The sequence below is a fragment of the Muntiacus reevesi genome, chromosome 11 (genome assembly GCF_963930625.1).
Source record: "Muntiacus reevesi chromosome 11, mMunRee1.1, whole genome shotgun sequence".
In the NCBI taxonomy this organism is placed as follows: Eukaryota; Metazoa; Chordata; class Mammalia; order Artiodactyla; family Cervidae; genus Muntiacus; species Muntiacus reevesi.
Window position 1 is genome coordinate 2,118,281 of NC_089259.1, and position 19,468 is coordinate 2,137,748.

The following is a 19,468-nucleotide window of genomic DNA, read 5'->3' on the forward strand; positions in this document are numbered from 1 at the left end:
GACTGCAGATCAGACCTCAGGAAATGACTGAAGACTGTTTCTGGGTACAAGCAAATGAAAATAAGTATGAAAGTGTGGATTTGCTTTGTAAACTTGAGAATACGTTTTGTTGCCAGCCAAAAGGTAAGTTTAATATCTTGGATATTTGTTACTTTTAGCATTTTAATATTACAACTCTTTAGATGCTTTCAATAGTATTATTTGTATCCTATAAGTGATGTTTTTACATTACTAATGGATAAATGAAGTTAGTTTTTTTTTTATGTAGAGTATCAACTGAGCAATTTTTAAAATGCAAATGATTAACTTAATACCAGTGTTAAAAAAATTTCTACATGATACCTTCTTTGAAGATATTCTAAGTTAGACTTTCATAAAGGAGGATATTTTCAGAGAAAATTTTGATATGAAAATTCCCTCTAGTCAATGAGAACTGGAAAAACAAAGTCAAAATGTGAGTCTTCCTCTAGTCCTAATTTTCCCACTTTTTAATGTTGCAGTGACTACCATGTAATTAAGTAGTATGAGTCACATGGGGTAGAAATGATCAGATTTATAGATTATCTTGAAAGGTAGCTTGATATAGAGTCTGTTAGTAGATTATATCATCTTTTCATTATGAACAATGAAATTCATTTTCAAGAGCTACCCACAGATAGCTGTTACCTATGCACTGTGAATTTTCTCTTTTTAACAATTATATTTAGGAATTACTCTTGTCTGAAATTTGATTTTGTCATGGGCCTCCCACTTATGTTTCAGGGTTGATACTCACACTGTTTAGTTCATTTTTGAGTAACACATTTTATATTTGTAGTATAAACCACTTATATCAGGCATTATCTTTTAATTTTCAGAAAGGAACCTTTTAGCTGACTTATGCCACTTATATCCCTGGGCTCATCAAACAGAGAGATAGGTGATGGGGAGAGATTACATTGGACAGAGCTGGGAATGCTTGGTGTAGACCGAAGAGCTGACTTCTTAAAGTGCCTGTTGCATGCTAGGTACCATGCCAGATGCTCTATGTACCTGATTTAACTTGATCATCACAGCAACCAAGGAATGCTGGCAGATACCAAAAATATCATTTGCATTCCTTTGAAATGCTTTCTAAAATATAACTTAGAAACTCTTTCTAAAACATACTGTAAGTTAGAAACTCTTAACAGGTAATTGTAAATTAGATTTCTAGAATTTGTTTTAAATCCAAAGCCTTTATCAGATATCTTGGAACACCATTCTTCGTGACTAAAATGATAAAAATAATATATTTTGTTCTTTGAAAACCAGGGGAATTTCTAACCCTAGTAAAACTTGTGAAGTAAGCAGATCTTAATTTTACCTTTTGATTATGGAGAATCAAAATTTTCTTTGAAAAAGATTAGTGCACTCTTCAGGCAATCAAGGAAAATATATGGCAGTTAAAATGTGTATTTGCATTTAAAGCACTTCAGAATTTCAGATTTCATAATCTGGAATTGATTAGTTTTCCCTTTGCTTTTCTTGTAGGTGGAAAGGGTGATATCTAAAAGCTGTTTAAGTAGTACTGCCATCAGCTACTCTTTTTTTCCTCTCTGTACTCTGATTACTTTCTTAATTAATGAGGCTCAAAAGGGAAACTTGTTAGCATGCCTTCATTTTAGCTGTAGTGTTAGCCTTAAATGAAATAATTGGACCTTTAAAAAATTCTTAAGTCATCTAACTTTAGTCTTATGATTTAAGGTTGAAAAAAATAGACATTAGCTCAATCTAATACCAGTTGTAAAGGGTAAGGTGAGGAAATGATGATCCTTTTCTGAATATTCCATATTTCAGTATCTCTCTGACTCTGCAATGTAGAGTGCCCTGAATCTCTCTTCGGTTTGACTTAGAGACTGGCAGAGGCCTACGACATCTTTTCTCTCAACTCAAATGCAGCTTTCTCTTTTTTGTGACACTATATAATATCTCCAGGATCGTTGGAAAGATGAGGAAGCCCATGGTCATGACGCTGGGCAATACCAACATCTTACAATGTCAACAGGAGGCAAGCTGTGAGGGCAACTGATTTTTTGGTCGGGATTTTAAAAAACAATTCCTAGAAAGCATTAATTGAGGAGCCTTAAGTGTGCTTTTTGGTCTGATTAGTATTTTATTAGAAAAGGTCATTCGTTACTGCTTTCAGAAGGACAGGACTTTGTGTAGATATCTTATAGGAAAGATCAGAAAGGAAGGCAAGACAAAGGTGCCTGGAAAACTTAGACAAGAAACAGGGGTGTTGGATACGTTGCTCCTTGTTCCTTTATTCATGGCCTGGCTGCTACTTTTGCCTATTTCCCATGATGCTGAAGTTTTCTTTGAATCAGTTTTGTCATTTCTGCAGAATTCAAAATGGAAATACAGTTGCTCTCCCCTCTCTAGCAGGCAGGGGGCGATAGAGGCACGGACATGGGTTGATTGTCCTCGTTGGCTTGCATCACAGCTTGGTAGAAGAACAAAGGATTCAGATTACTGAAAAATTACCGATTTTTAGAGAAAAGGTGTACTTTTATTTTTTAATTGTAGTACCTCCTTGGACTAAGAACCAGGGCTCTTTCTCTGATTACAAAGGTGAATGTCCTGTTCCAGGCATTTTAAATGGTAGACACCAATCTTTGTGCATTTGAAATTGGCAGAAAGGAAAAAGAAAAAAAACAAAACAAAAACAGAACTGAAGCCAGTAATTTTAAAAGAACCTTGGAATTTTCTCTCATTTATTTTTTTGTTACCAAGAATGGTTCTTTGTCTTATAATGCTTTAGGTTTATGAAGCATTTAGGTTAAGATAATTGGGTTTCAGAGGTCTCATACCTGGAAAAGGAAGAGAAACTAATCATTCCTATTGAGCACCTGTGGTATACCAGCCCTGAACTGGGTCTTCTTCGTGTGACCTTGTTTAATCTTTACCTGCATCTCTTCTGAGGTTTTTCTCTTGGTCTGCTGATTGAAACAGTTTTAACTCCACATAGTACCACCCTGCCCCACCAACTCACAGATGGAGCAAGATGTTCTTGGTGAGAGAGTTGAGCATTTCCTCTTAACTCATGTTGCTCTTTATTATTTTACTTCTCCTTTTTTTCCAGTTAGATTTTACTTATTTTGCTTTTTAAACTAATCTCCTTCCTATAACTTTTATAACATTGCTTCAATGGGAACGTGTCTTGTGTCATATCATAAGGAGTACGGAAACTCCTCTCTAAGTCATCTTCTATGAAGTCAACATTTTTTTCTGATTCAGTTATATCATTTTCTTTTTTATACTCTATTTCCTTAGTAAGTATCTCACTTTAGTTTCCTTGCTTCTCTCCATCCTAAACTTTTGAGATGAGTCTTAGTTTTCCATAGTTTAGATTCTTTTGAAAATAACATGTTGGATTTTTCCTAATCATATTTTTTTTCTCATCTGCCTCATTAATTTCTCCTGCTTTTTCTGTATCCTATTTGTCTACAGTTGTTCATGTCAAGTATTTATGGGGGACACGTTGTATGTAAAGACTTGTGCTTGGCCCTGGGGACACTGTGGTGAGGAGGTGGACATGGCCCTAGACTCACGTTGCCTTGTGGCCTCGGTGATGTGTGGTCAAGTTCGCAGGTGAAGTCTAATGACCAGGAGTGAGATAACCAGTGCTGATCTTGATTGTGGAAAAGACTGCCATGTTCCACTGTTTCAGGCTTCTCTTACGGCTTAACAGGGTTATAAAAGAGCACTGTTTATAGATCTCTTGGAAATTTAATCACAATATTCATACACTGAACATTTGGTATCATCAAAATAATGCTAATGACCTGTGTATTTTTTTACCAGATTGGAAGCATCTGTTGGTTAATTTTTACAGGCTGTTGGAAAATGGATTAACGTACACTAACAGGTTATTGGTGTTGGATTTATCAAGTAAAATTAATATTAATTACTTTCATTATTCACAAACTGTTAACTTAATAGGGATTAAAGGGCTTTCTGAAAGTATATGAATAGTCTAAATCGCTTAGACTGATTTATTATGAAAATGTGATTCCACAATTGTTAGCTTTCTGAAGTAATCACATTTTATAACAGGTGTGTCATATTTGCCAGATAGAGTCAATAAACTGGTTTATAAATAATTTCTCAACTGAACAGTTATGGCATATGGAAACAGTTAATGGATTATGTACTTAAAAACAAATCAAGCTTAGATTTCTGACATCATAGTTCAGTGGACAAAGTATTGAGGTAGAGAGTGATAAACCATGGATTATCCCAGTGACTTGGCTGTGTTCAGGATGTGTCTTTGTGTTTGAAACACAATTTATTACTCTGTAGAAACCAAAGTGTATAAAAATCCTGAACTACCTCTGGAGCCTACATTAAGATTAACAGTATAATTTGTAACAGAGAAATGTGGTCCTTGAGGGCATGTTAATATAGAAATGATGCCAAAATGAACGTAATATATCTTCAACATCTTGAAGATTTCTGAGAAGACATTTGACAAACACTAATATAGGAAGACTGGGGAGGAAGTTTGTGGAGAAGTAAATATTTTTCTAGAGATCTATTTTGGTTTTTGTCTGTGGCTGAATCTGAAAAAAACTTTTAAGGAAATTATGGGTAGGTCAGGAATGTCATGCCTGTTTTACCATTAGGGAGTATCTCATTGTTACCAATTGTACTCTCTGTTGTATTGTAAAAGAAACCAGAATTTATTCTGAAAGCTTTAGTGAGGTAAAACCCAGAGAGAGAGGGTAAAGAAAGCGGTTGTTTAGGTTAGAGCCACAGGCAACTTTCTGGTCCAGAGAATGTGGCAGTCACGTGTGTAGTTACCCAGCATACCTTTGGCATGTTGTGATAGAAGCTTTAAAGTCCCTGCAGGTAGACATGTTTCTTAAATACTGTGGTGATGCTGTAAACAAGGGGAGGAGGCTTGCATTTGCTTGTATATTACTGGGGAGTGTGTACCCATAAACGTGGCTTTTTCCCCTTTCCTTTTTTTTCTTTTTTGTTTTTCCTTCCATCAGAGAAAGAGATGGTATCAGGGCATTGGATTCAAGTAGAGTCACTTGAACTAGCACTAGATTGGGCAGTACCGTCTCCTGTTAACAAGTAGTTAATCTTGGTATTTTATTTCTGGTGGCAGTTTTCTGTGGGGCTCCTGTAGCTATCAAACCTTCACAACACTGTAAATGTGTCACATGCTGTCGTCATCAGTTAGTGCTTTTTTCCCTTAGGGTCTCTCTTCCATTTCCTGCATCTTCTGCTGCCTTCCTCATTTACACTGGTGTCACTTGTTACCCTGTTACCCCCTGATTGCCCAGTGTACACTGTGCAGTTTGTCTGCAGTATGTTCTGTCACTCAGGATTCCCACCTAATTAGCGCACAGTAGTATTCTCCAGAAAATAAAAAGGAGGCTCTTCCTTCTGAGTGTGTTATTTTAATCTAAAGCAATATTTTGTAAATCTGGCCATTCACCACTTCCCCTTTTCTCTGCTCCCTCCTGCCCCTCCCCACCCCTGGGCCCACCTCCAAACACACCACTTGCCAGGCTTCGAAGACCGAGAATCACGTGGAGTTAGCCTTATACTGGATCCATCTCTGGAGCACAGGCAGGGAGTTGGCTCATGGTAGGAGAGTCATAGGAGATGGGTGCTCCTTGCTGGATTCCAAGTTATAGGAATTTGATAAGAAACAGTGTAGTAAGTTTGGTGGTAAGAGGGAAAAAAAAAATTCTCATGGAGATAACTTTATTATAATTGTATAACTTTGAATTTCCTAAGTTAGATTTGGATTATATAGTCATGTGTTTAGTTAAGCTGGATGTTCTTCCCGCCCCCCTTCAAGGTTAGGTCATTTGGGCATATACTTTCAAACTTTGAACATATTCTATGTATAGAATAAGCTTTCATGAATGTCATGGCATTTGAGGAGAATGCCAGTTTAGAGACCTTTGTTTATCACAGTTCTGACTTGTCCAAGTGCATGTCTGTGCCTTAAAAGAATGGATATTTCAAAGTTAGACATGCTGTATCCCAGTTCTTACTTGGAGTCTATGAACTTTGATAAGAAAAATAAAAGTAACATCATTACTTTCACTAACCTCTAATCAATATTTAGTTTTTCCTTCAATTATAAATATGAACAATAAACAGCAGTAGCTATTCCATTTTTATCTGTAAGGTTCATGTGTACTTTGCATCCTGCGTGGGTGCGTTCATTCAGTCACGTCCGACTCTGCGACCCCACGGGTTGTAGCCCATGAGGCTCCTCTGTCCATGGGATTCTCCTGAGAAGAATACTGCAGTGGGTAGCTATTTCCTCCTCCAGGGCATATTCCTAATCCAAATATAGAACCTCTGTTTCCTGCACTTCCTGCATTGTAGGCAGATTCCTTACTGCCAAGCCATCAGGGCAAGCCTGTGTACTTTCATACCACGTGATAATTGTTTCAGGTACATTGAGGTATCATTGAAACTCATTACTACTTTAACATTAGCATATAAATTTTTAGACTTTCAGCTAGACTTTGTTACTTAAGACATGAATAAAAAAACTTACTTAGTTGGGTCCTCCTGGAAGCAGATGCTGAGATTTTGAAGTGCAGTGGGCATTTTTAAGAGTTAAGCAGTTGGTAATGGGTGTGAAGGGTAAAAGATGGTGAGAGCAGGACTGGGCAGAAGAACCGGGATTGTCCTGCAAATCTGAGGAGTTCTCAGCCCTGGAGCCCAGGATGCTTGTGGGAGGGGTCCCAGGTTGGAGTCTGCTGGCTGGCCTGAGCACTCCTGCCACACTCGGGCCTTGGCCGGGGCTCCAGCTGCAGAGGGGCCTGGGGGGCTCATGGTTCGTAGCCTGTCAGCTCATGGTGCCCTTTCTGTAGCCGACTGGAAGGTTCTTTTCTGAAGCGAGATCTGAGCATCCCATCTCCATGATTGTCAGAAGTGTATGTGACTGGTCCACAAGCTGTCATTCAAATGGTGCGTTTTAATAACTGCATTTGAGGACAGTTTAGTCCCTTTGAACTAGTATGTACTTTCTATGCATTTAAAATCAGAGGCAGCGTCTGCCTCTATGACCGCAGGATGGGTCTGTGCCCACAGACGCTGCGGGCCCTGCTGCGCAGGTGAGACTGGGGTCAGGGGCCTGCCCGCACCCGCCGCCTGCTCACACGCACGTGGCTTTTGGGTTTGCTCGTTTCGTAATTGAAGGGCCCAGTGTGTTATAGGTGATGAGATGTTTCATCCAACTTAGAATAGTTTTTATGATGGTCCCAACATCTGGACATCCATTTATTAAATGCATTTGCTAATAAAAACATACATCAAATGTGCAACAAATATAAAACCTCCCTAATTAGACAATAAGAAAGCAACAGTATTAATAATGTGTCCTTTTTAAAAGTAATGTTTGCTTCATTTATGTCATTTATTTGTTCCCCAAAGCAATCCTGTGAAGCACCCCAGGCAAATGTTCTATACATTTTATCTTTAAGAAAAAGTTGTGCTCTTCAAGTGAAGTTCAGCTAAAAGGAGATGCCACTCTGAATGGAATACAGATCTGAGTGTAAAGTCATTGCTCCTTCTTCTATGCCATGCTGCTTCTCTGATTAAAAGAAATCCTATTATGTTTTATTTAAAGTGCTCTTCTTTGATTTAAAATAATTTTCCTCTCATCTCCTGCCACCTTACCACTGCCCCACAGCAGTTCATCCTCATCCCACGATTTACATTAAAGGCTTTAAAAACCTGCCGTTTTTTATTAAGACCATCTTTCATCATTCGGTACCTCTTTTCACTTCTGTAAGTATTTGAGCTGTAAATACTAACATCACGCTGTGGAATGTGTGGAAGAGGTGAGAGACTGGAGTTCAGCTACAAGTGTGTGACCCCAGCTGTTGCCGCTGCAGGTCTTTCCTCTCTGAAATATGCGCGATCAGGTCCAGGTCATAAGGTTATTGTGAGGATTGTATAATGCATATTTTAGGGCATTTGCAATGCCCAGGTCATTGTAGTCGCTCAAGAAGTATTAGCTGAACTTGAATTTTGAGAATGCAGGCTCATCTTTACTTGGAGTGTTTTCTGTGTCATCTCTGAATCTTCCACAGTAGTAACAGGTTAGATGACATCCCTCCACCTTGACCTCACTTTCAAGTGAAGCTTTCTAAGCTGCTCTGTTAACGGACCTCTGGTAATAGTCACTTTTGAAGACTTCTAGAATACCGGTCTGTATATCTTGTTTTTTCATTTTTGTGTACATCTTCACTGTCAAATACTTTATTAAGATTCTGTGGAGAAGGATCTGTTGAATCAATGTAAAGACCTTTATTTCCCTATTTTAAAAAAGTTTTTGTTTGTTTGGTTTTTTTTTTCATTTCAGTTTTTGAGTGATTAATGGAGCTGGTGCCCAACAATGTATAATTTTAATAACTGAAAAATTTAACTTTGGTTTTCTTGGTGTGATTCTGTTTTAGATTATTGAGCTGATGAGAATGATCTTGGAAAGCTCATTCAGTTCTTTATAAAACCTTACTGGATCTTGTTAATAATTCATTATGCTTGATGGATATGTATAGTTTCAACCTAACAAGGGTGATATGGATGGCTTAATGTCTTTGTGGAACTGGGATGCATTAAGGTCCCAGTCCCCAACCTTGTTGGCACCAGGGACCAATTTTGTGGAAAACAGTTTTTCTGTGGACCAGGGGCCGGGGGGATGGTTTCGGGATGATCCAAGTGCATTAGATTTTTTGTGCACTATATTTCTGATCTAATGCTACCACTGATCTGACAGGAGGTACTCATCTACAGCCCGGAGGTTGGAGACCCCTCTTTAAGGCAAAAGGAGCCTTTGCTGCTGCTGCTACTAAGTCGCTTCAGTAGTGTCTGACTCTTAGCGACCCCATGGACTGCAGCCCACCAGGCTCTCCCATCCCTGGGATTCTCCAGGCAAGAACACTGGAGTGGGTTGCCATTTCCTTCTCCAATGCAGGAAAGTGAAAAGTGAGAGCGAAGTCCTCAGTCGTGTCCGACTCTTAGCGACCCCATAGCCTGTAGCCCGCCAGGCTCCCCCGTCCATGGGATTCTTCAGGCAAGAGAACTGGAGTGGGGTGCTATTGCTTTCTCCAAAAGTAGCCTTTGGTTGCTAGGCCAGTCAGAGTGCCAAGTAGAGCTTATGGCCTAAATCCCCGCAGAGTTTGCAGGAAAGATGAAACTGTTTATTTTTTTAGTTTCATAGAGCACTAGCAGAAAGTTCAGAGGAGTGATAATTTCTCAAGAACAGGCTCCTCCTCTTTTTCTTCTCCAGTTCTGTGATGTAAGCTAAAGAAATTATTTAGGTCAACTGTATAACACTATCTTTTATATGTATCATTTAGCCTAACTCTTATTTCATAAACAGGTGACAAATTGAAGAAATACATAAAGCAGTGTCTTTAGAACGTAATTGAAAATGGGTATTGTATTTCTTCTTCTACAGTAGCCTGTCTAGTAATAATAGGGGAGGCAAAACTCTGAAAAGTGTTTATCTCAGAATGATTTACAGCCTGGAAACGTGAGATTGGCAGATGAACTTGGAAATTTACATGCTGCATTAGTGTATGTAAATTAGTCTTTTCTGATGAATCCAGAAATGAAAGTTTGCCTGCAGGAAACAGTACTCAGTTAAAAGTGATTTAAAAAAGAAGCCTGTGGGAGAAGGTGAAGGTGGGATGATCTGAGAGAATAGCAGCGAAATATATATATTATCAAGTGTGAAACAGATCACCAGTTTAGGTTGGATGCATGAGACAAGTGCTCAGGGCTGGTACATTGGGAAGACCCAGAGGGATGGGATGGGGAAGGAGGGGGAGGGGAGATCAGGATGGGGAACACATGTAGATCCATGGCTGATTCATGTCAATGTGTGGCAAAAACCACTACAATATTGTAATTAGCCTCCAACTAATAAAAATAAATGAAAAAAAAAAAAGAAGCCTAGTGGTTTGTAGTCTCAGGGTTGGTAAATTCAGTATCCAGTGACACTGTCAATATTCTAGATTAATTTCTCCGCTGTTACCTGTCTTTCACCCCAGTTTCAGCATAGCCCAACTGGCAAAGGGGGAGGGAATCATCATTTTCACGCTCACAGATGGGGCTTTGTATTAGCTTTTTATTGCTGCTCTAACGAATTTCTCCAAATTTAGTAGGTTAAATCATGTGAATTTACTGTCTTACAGTTCTGTAGGTTAGAGTCCTGTGTGGGTCTCATTGGGCTAAAATCGAGGGCTGCTTTCTGGAGGCTCTCAGGGAGACCCTGTCCCCTGCCCTTTCCAGCTTCCCGAGGCTTCCCACATTCCTCAGTTTGTGGATTCCTCTTCAGTTCCTCAAAACCAGTAGCAGTGAGCTGAGCCTCCCTCACCTGATATCCTTGAGTACATATTTCTCAGACTCTGACCTAAATCAGGAAAGTTTCTTTAAAGACTTGTGATTAAATTGGGCCCATCTGGATAATCAGGGAGGCTTTGCTAATCTTAAGGTCTTTAACCTTAACCACATCATCAAAGTTCTCTTTTCTTTGTAAAGTGATGTATAAAACAGGCTCCAAGAATTAGGATTTGGAAATCTTTGACAGGGGAGAACAGGGCTTAGGATAACTGAGTGCCATAAAATTACATTTCACAAGATACTTGACCCTGTTGATTCTGCTCATTTAAATTATATGTCTCCTTTTAGCCCTGCATTCCCTTAATAGGAATGCTATTTTTGGGTCTGGGGGCATTTTGGCTTATTGTTTAAATCATTTGTTCTGTTCATTAAATATTTATTGAGCTGTGGATCTTTACTAACACCAACATGTTTTTGTTACCATAGCTAAGTGCCTTTCCGAAGCCTTTGGCAAAATCCTCATATCATGTCTAAGAGCCAGGCATTATTTTTCCTCTTCTTTATTTAAATATATTATATTTAGTTAACGTGCAACAGGTATCATAGCCTACTGTATATTTTCCAGTTTGTAATGTATACAATTAATTTCATTTTTTTCTAAGATATTAATAGATTCTGCATATATGTATATATTTACTTACTTTTTTCCCAAGTCAGAAATACCTTTCAGAAAGCTGCGGTAAAGAGCCACTGGTATCTACAAGCAAACTGGTTCTTGACTTTCAGTTGTTATCATTTAATTATTATTATTTAATTATTTTCTACTTTAGAAAAAGAAATGTGTTATATTATTTAACTTATAAACTTTTGTTGGGATATAACTATTTCTGTATTGCCTTGTTGAAAAACTTAGTTCTCTCACCTTCAAGTTTAGTTATATTTTAAAGTAGTTTGTTTTATGACATTTCACAGCATATTTTTATCTGAAGAATATTTATATAATGCTCAAACCTAATATGCATCTACAAATGGATATGAACATATAAATGATTATAATTGCATATTTCACTGGATAATTTGAAATGCAATATATAAAAAAAGTTTATTTTAATTGGGAAAATTTCATCACTGAGGGAAATCACATTTATCAAAAGAGCTAATATAGCTACATTTCACACAGAATAAGCAATTTCTGTTAATTTAATTGTTGTCTCTTAGTTACTTGCCTGTGTCCTCTTCTGTTGTCATATTGCCTTAGACTCCTTCCTCCTGAAGTAGGACTCTCCTCCCTTCTTTAATCTTCTTTTCTTCTTCAATTAGAGAGCCAATTATTTTTCAGGGTTTCATAGGCCTCAGTGGGAGAGTTTGACTCCCTTGGTCCCGTTACTATAAGAGTCAATCCAGAAGAGCTGAAATAGCCAGTGGGATCACTGTGTTTATTTCTGAATAAGGGACATTTGTTTTTAGAGCTTTTGTGTTTTTCTATTTAAAAATTATTCATTTTTCGAATACTTTTAAATTTTCCTGAGTTTTATATAGCTTCATTTAAAATCTTATCTAGCTCTATAAAAGTGAATGTGAACTTTCAAAATTGACCACTCATTTGTATTTCCATTAAAGTTAGGCAGATTTAGCAGTGTGTTCAATACCAATAGGAAAGAAAACAGCAGTTTGTGTCAGCTTCAGTGTGGTAGCAGTACTATTGTAATAGATTTACCATATATGCATGTATATGTATATATACACACATGTGTATATCTCTGAAAGTATATTGTTCCATTGACTAGGCAGTCCGAAAATGACTAATCAGTGGATTACTGTTTTTGTTTTTTTGAACCATCTTTTTTTCTCAGCTAGATTGTTGAGTACAGAATAGGCAATGGATGTGATGATCCCAAGCCCACTTTTGTACCTCTGAGATGTGCTTTATCAAAAGAGCTGTTTTCATGAATGTGTTCATGATGAATAGGCATAACCTACAACCTCAATAAATCACAATTTCTCATTATTCTTCATTATACTAGGATTGTAAGAAGGCCACATAGCTGGTAGAATCAAAAAGGAGGGAGAGAATGGAGCTGGCTTACACAGGAAAGGAGAAATAGGTGCTCGCTCGGCTCCTAAGCCGGCCCGGTTCTCACATCGTAAGAGTCAGGTCTTTGTTTGTGTGAGAGGCTGAGGCCCTGAGCAGTTAAAAATCTCAGTCTCCAGGTTGTATCATTAGAAAGGTGTTGAAAGTCAAGGGTTCATTTCTTCTTGACTTCATGCCTGGAGTTTGCGCCTCTCTCTCCTGCTGAGGCTCTGGAGGAAAGGCGGGGGAGGAAGGCGGGGGAGCTCCTGGGGGCCTGGCTGAGCGTGGTGCGGCAGAACGGCACCCTGTGATTCAGTCCTGTCAGCCTTAGAAGCCGTGGTGGCCCTTCTCCTTCATTAGTCACCTTCTTGCAGCTTTTTTTTCATATTGTTTTCTCGTAGTCTTTCTATTCTCAAGACAGTAATGTAAACTATCTTCAGATTTATCATCTCTAGAGATACCACATAATCATCTCCTATGTGTGTACACACTCTAGGGGATTCAAAGACAATGGCCTTCCCTCTCTCACATTTGTAGCCTTCTGCATTCAGGTTCAAACTGAATTTCTAGCTGTATACTTCTTGCTGTTTTTTCTGCTCTGCACACCATATCCAGTACATTTGATCTACTTTTCCATTAAGCTTGGCCGTGCGTTTCATTGCCCCTCCCTGGGTCCTCATCACTTACTCTGAACTTTTAAATTTGCAGTCCCTACCCATTCTTTGGCTTCTAGGAAAATTCCCCATGGGAGCTGCTGCGGCCTCCTTGCCAGCCTGTCATTGACAGGTGAGCGCTGCAGAGGCCTCCTGGCCTCCTCCGTGCAACTGTCGCACCTGCCATCGCGTGGACCAGCCAGTCGTCTCTGCTCGGAGGGCGCCAGCGCTCTGGAGCCTCACTCCTGCCCCCCAGCTTTGTCCCTGCCTCTCTCCCACCTCGCTCTCAGTTCCTCCCCTTGAGCTGCACTGGAGGTCCTCTGGGGTGCACCTCAGACGTGCCGGGGGCACTCCTGCGTGGGCTCTTTCCTGCCTGGACGCGCTCACGTCAGGTTACTGCGTGGTCAGCCCCACTGCCCCCTGTCTTAACTCCAGTGTTGCCTTCTCAATGAGCCTCCTGCGCTCGCCTCCCGGTTTAGTGCCGTTACCCTGTGTGGTCCCCCCTCTTTCAACCACCGTAGTTATTCTCCAGTATTACCTCCTCAGTCCAATTCTGCCGACCTCATTTTTCATTTTTCGTTTTTTTTAATATCACTCATCACCTTTTAACATCTTGTTTATTACATATTTGCGAGGTATATATTTATTGTTTTCTCTCTCTGCCCTCACTGAAAGTTAAAATCCTTAAGGAGAGCAGTCTTTGTTTCTTTTACTAATGTGTCCTGAGCACCTAGGAGACTTGCCTGGCACCTGTTCAGTCGCCAAGTTGTGTCTGACTGTTTGACCTCATGGACTACAGCATGCCGGGCTCACCTGTCCTTCACTGTCTCCTGAAACTCTCTCAAGTTCATGTCCACTGAGTCGGTGGTGCTGTCCAATCATCTCATCCTCTGCCACCTGGCACCTAGTGGCACCAAATTAATTTTGGCTGAAATGAATGGTTTTTCCTTCTTTTAAAGAAGAAATATAATAATTTCAACTTCCTCGAGCAAGTTGTCTTTTTAAATTTGAAGCAAATAGGAATTTTGTATCAGTTGATTTCTAAGTTGTGTCCGACTCCTGGGACCACTTGGACTGTAGCGTAGGATTCTCTAGTCAGGAACACTGGAGTGTGTTGCCATTTCCTTCTCCAGGGGATCTTCCCGACCCGGGTCGAATCGAACTCAGGATCGATCCCTGTCTCCTGCATTGCAGGCAGATTGTTTACTGAGTGAACCATGGGGAATTTTGCAAGGAGAGTAGAATTGCTTAAATGACCTAGATTCCAATTAACTCTACCACTGATGGGTTTAGCTCTGCTGAGTAATAGACTCTTTTGTAAATCAGGTAAAAAATTAATAGAATAACTAGGGTGGTTGAAAGAGAGATATAAGTTCAGGATCTAAATGCTAAAATGCTTCACATTTTTTCCTGTTTTAATGGCAAGAATGTATGTGAGAAGAAGGAAAGAGTTTAGGTAGATTCTGTTATTGTTGGATAAACCTTGATTTGCATCAACAGCCACAAGAACAACTGTTAGCAGACAGATTGTAACAATTCATTTATTTATTTTTTCATTTATTTTTCCTGAAAATTGCTCTTTTGTTGGATGTTGATTTTTTACAGTTGTTATTAAGTGGAGTACAATTCACATCATGTGAAATAAACCATTTTAAAGTATGCAATTCAGCAGCATTTAGTACATTCACAGTTTTGTACAGCCACTGCCTCTGTCTAGTTACAAATGATTTCCATCAGGTCAAAGTAAAACCATGTCTCATTCAGCAGTTTCTCCCCATTGTCTCTTCCCCTTAGTCCTGGCAACCACCAGTCTGTTTTCTCTGTCTAAATTGGTCTTAGCTGGGTGTTTCATTTAAATGGGGTTATGCAGTGTGTGACTTTTTTAGTCTGGCGTCCTCCAGCATGATAGTTTTGAGAATCATCCACATTGTAGGGTGTATCGGTATTCCATTCCTTTTGTTGTTGTTTACTTGCTAAGTTGTGTCCCTCTCTTTTTTGACCCCTGGAACTGTAGCCCACCAGGCCCCTCTGTCCATGGGATTTCCCCGGCAAGAATACTGGAGTGGGTTGCTATTTCCTTCCCCAGGGGATCCTCCCGATTCAGGATTGAACTAGTGTCTCCCGAATGGGCAGGCGGATTCTTCACTGAGCTGTCAAGGAAGCTCAAAACGGTGGGTTTCTGCCCCTGGGTGGGCTCAGACCAGCAGCCTTCTGTTTAACAGCCGAATGCCATAACCGACTGCACCACTGAGACAAATAGATTTCTTTTAGTGGCTGAATAATATCCTCTTGTCTGTGTTATACCTGCATTGCATTTCCTTCCTTGGAAGGAAAGCTGTGACAAACCTAGACAGCATATTAAAAAGCAGAGACATCACTTTGCCAACAAAAGTCCATATAGTTAAAGCTATGGTTTTTCCAGTAGTTACGTATAGATAAAGAAGATCGAGTGCCGAAGAATTGATGCCTTTGAATTGTGGTGCTGGAGAAGACTCTTGAGAGCCCCCTGGACTGCAAAGAGTTCTAACCAGACAATCTTAAAGGAAATCAGCTCTGAGTATGCATTGGAAGGACTCTTGCTGAATCTGAAGCTCCAATACTTTGGCCACTTTATGTGAAGAGCTAACTCATTGGAAAAGAGACTGATGCTGTGAACGATTGAGTGTAGGAAGAGAAGGAAGGGGCTGACAGAGAGAGGATGGGATGGTTGAATAGCATCACTGACTCCACAAATGTGAGTTTGAGCAAACTCCAGGAGATAAGTGAAGGACAGGGAAAGAAGCCTGGTGCGCTGCAGTCCGTGAGGTTGTAAAGAGTCAGACACGATTTAGCAAGTAAACAGCAAAAACGTGTTGTGGTTTGTTTACCTGTTCTTTGCCTGATGGACACTTGTGCTATTTCCTTCTTTTGGCTGTTGTGAATAGTGCTACTATGAACATTTGTGTACATATATTTGTTTGAGTACAGGTTTTCGGCTCATTTTGGCATTTTTGAGGAACATCCAGCTGCTTTCCAAAGCAGCTGAATTGCTTTACGTTCATACCAACAATGTATGTGGGTTCCAGTTTATCCATATCCAATATTTATTTTCATTTTTTATTCATAAGTATTAATTTTGACCTGTAAAAATATTAAAAGTTTACTGAAAACTATCCTTTTATAAAGATTTGTGCACAGAAAAGAAAATCAAGTATGTTAACTCCTTTTCTTATAGAGGCTAATGAAAGCTTTAATTACATAGAGAAACCACAGGATACAAATAAAATTTAGTTTTAACAAATTTATTGAGTGAAATGTAGTATAAGATTCAAATAGTTATAACTGGGAAGCTTGAGATTTTACATGAAAGATAAATGTTTTATGGGTTATTTTGTATTGTAACTATGAAGTAGTACATGCGTGTTAGTAAGTAACAAAATATTACTTATGTCTTTATTAAAGATAATTGTCCTTAACTATTTAAACTGCTAACATTTATTCATTATAAAATAACTAAGTTAGGGAAAATTTAGAAGTGAATGGAAGAAAAGAATACCATCCTAAGTACCACTACCGTACTTGAATTAATCATAAGACTTGAGTATATTTCCGTTTATCCTTTTAGTATTTGTATATGTAGTATGATTTTTTGTTACTTTCACACATGGTTTCTATGCTAAGTAGCTTTTATCATATCTTGATTGACCGTATTACATCAAATCATTATATCACAACTATTAGACATTTTAAAATCTATTGATTTACACTGGGGTGACTAGAAAAGACCTTATAAAGGAGGTAGCTTCACCTTACTGACCCATACATAATTCATTTTGTGGCTTTAAGTGTCATTTTCTTAGAGAAATGCTTTCTATGACTTTCCAAATTAGGTTAGATCCCTTTGTAATTCAGTCCCATATTGCTCATTGTTTTTCATTCATAACAATAGCTTGTGATTCAAATAAAATTTGTATCTTTTTAAAAAATATTTGCTTTTCTTATTTGATTGTAATCTTTACATGTAGGGCAGAATTATGTCTTCTCCCCTCTGTATTCCCTTTACTCAGGCCAGTGTCTTATATTAATTGAGCTTAATAAGCCAGTTGATGGATGAGCGAATGAACACAGAGGGTGATGGAGCTGAGACTGTTAACATGTTCGCTGGGCATGTTTGGCAAATATGTGGGCTTGGAAGTTCACGTACTGATGGAGTGAAATTTAGTCTCTGGAGATGGGGAGATGGATGGGACAGTGTCACTGGAAGATGAATGTGGAGAGAGTTGTGTTTATATTATGGAGGTCTTTATGTGCAAATTTAAGGATTTAAATTTTGTTCTGTCTCTTGTTTATATATATAATAAGTTAATAATTTAAAGTATGAGATGTATGGAATTCTATCACAAATGTTGGAATGTTTTGAATAGAAGTATAGCATGATATAATCTATGCTTTAGCATGAAAATTTAGTATTGTGCTGGTCTGTGTCATAATAGAAAGTCCATAGGCTGGGATATCAGTTAAGACATTAATATAATTAATGGGGGATTAGTGATGAAGTTCTGGATCTATAATACTTCCTTGAGAATGCATAGACATGGGAGAGATTTGTGGATTATAATAAACCAGGTTTAGGTAATTATTAGCTGATGGACTTTTGAAAGAATTGCAGAGCCATGAGGTGATTTAGGTTTATAGCATGAATTAGGTTGATGTTTATAGATTTTTAGGCTGAAGACAAACTCGTTTTTATCCAGTTGGCTTGGGATGCTATTATGGATCTCCAAAGCTTTTCTGTAAAAGGCAAGAGTAATTATTTTAGTCTTTATGGATTATATAGCAATTGTCGTAGTTATGCAGCTGTGCTATCATAGTACAAACGTAGCCACAGACTGTGTTTACTAGTAGTCACGGCTCTGTTCCCGTTAGTTCTTTGTGTACAAAACAGGTGGCAGATAGGCCTGGGCCATGGGCTACACTTTGCTGACCCCTGGGTTATGTTACTGAGGTTTTATTTCCGATTGCATAATTAGTGCATAGTGGATCCCAATATTGGTTACGTGGTATTCTTCAGCAGTGATCACTAACTGGAAATAGGACTGGCGAAATGGACATTGTATTTAAATGTCAAATAAATTCACCTCCCAGACGTTTGTAATTAAATATCGAATAAGTAAGACAGAAAAACAATATGGTAGGCACTACCTTAAGAATTTAAGATCAGAAAATCTAAGCTGGGTGGTGAGAGAAATAAAGATTGATTGGGTGTCAGCAGGAAACTGGGTAGAAGTACAGGTGTAGAGATTGTATAATTTTTTTTTCTTTTTTGGCTGTGTCTTGCATCTTGCAGGATCTTAGTTCCCTGACCAGGGATCAAACCTGTGTCCCTTGCAGTGCATGCACGGAGTCCTAACCACTGGACTGCCAGGGGTGTCCTGAGAGTATGTTAAGTGCAAGTTTCTTGAACATGAGAAGAGTAGAAAACTGTGGAATTTTAAGTACTACATCTTGGAATAATAACCTTGCAGAGATAAGTGTTATTCTAACAATTGTGCAACCATAATGTTAGAATGAAATAAGGGAAACAGAAGCAAGATTCTAAGGTAGAAATTAACAGTGAAAAGCTTCAGCTTTGGAATCAGACTGCCCGGTTGGAAGGAATTCCATCTTCCTGATTTTTCTTGACTTTGGATAAATTTTCACAATATTTTTTAGATTAACTTAAATTTTCTCGTTTGAAAAGAGAGTTAAAGGCTACTGAAAGGATTATTATGAGACTTTGTTTATTGAATGCCTAGCATGATACCTGATTCACATTACTTAAAAAATGGCAGTGTTTTTATCGTTATCATATTTTCATTTTATTGGTATTGCATCATGCAAAGAAGTAGAATAGCTGTCGAAGCTTTAATGAATTGGAATTGGACTGGATATTCCAATGACGTTCTCTTCTATATCTAAGATTCCTTTTTGATTACTATCATTCCAAGTTTCTTCAGTGATAACTAGTTTATTTCTCTGACTTCCCATTTTTAAAGCATAGGATTTAGTCTCATTCTTTTGAATAATTGCAATCTTATGAGATTTATTATAAAAAATGTTATTAGAATGATGTGAAACTCTCCCTTTCTCTTGGTAGTCTTTAAATTAGATCACAGGTTTAATTATATCTAATGTTGCTGCTAAAGCACTTCAGTCATGTCTGACTCTGTGCGACCCCATAGACGGCAGCCCACCAGGCTCCTCCGTCCCTGGGATTCTCCCGGCAAGAACACTGGAGTGGGTTGCCATTTCCTTTTCCAGTGCATGCATGCTGAGTTGCTCAGTCATGTCCAACTGTGAAACCCCATAGATGGCAGCCCACCAGGCTTATCTGTCCACAGGATTCTTCAGGCAAGAATACTGGAGTGGGCTG

At 38.7% G+C, this 19,468-nt stretch overlaps 1 protein-coding gene across 5 annotated transcripts in view; it reads left to right on the forward strand.

Annotated features, from left to right (window-relative positions):
• Nucleotides 1–19,468, forward strand: part of DIAPH3 (diaphanous related formin 3) — a 530,180-nt gene that overhangs the window by 201,273 nt on the left and 309,439 nt on the right. For all 5 annotated transcript variants that reach the window (XM_065901830.1, XM_065901832.1, XM_065901833.1 and 2 more), the window contains one exon: nt 9–123. In XM_065901830.1, the coding sequence (XP_065757902.1) occupies nt 9–123 (115 nt within the window). The remainder of the gene's footprint in view (nt 1–8; nt 124–19,468) is intronic.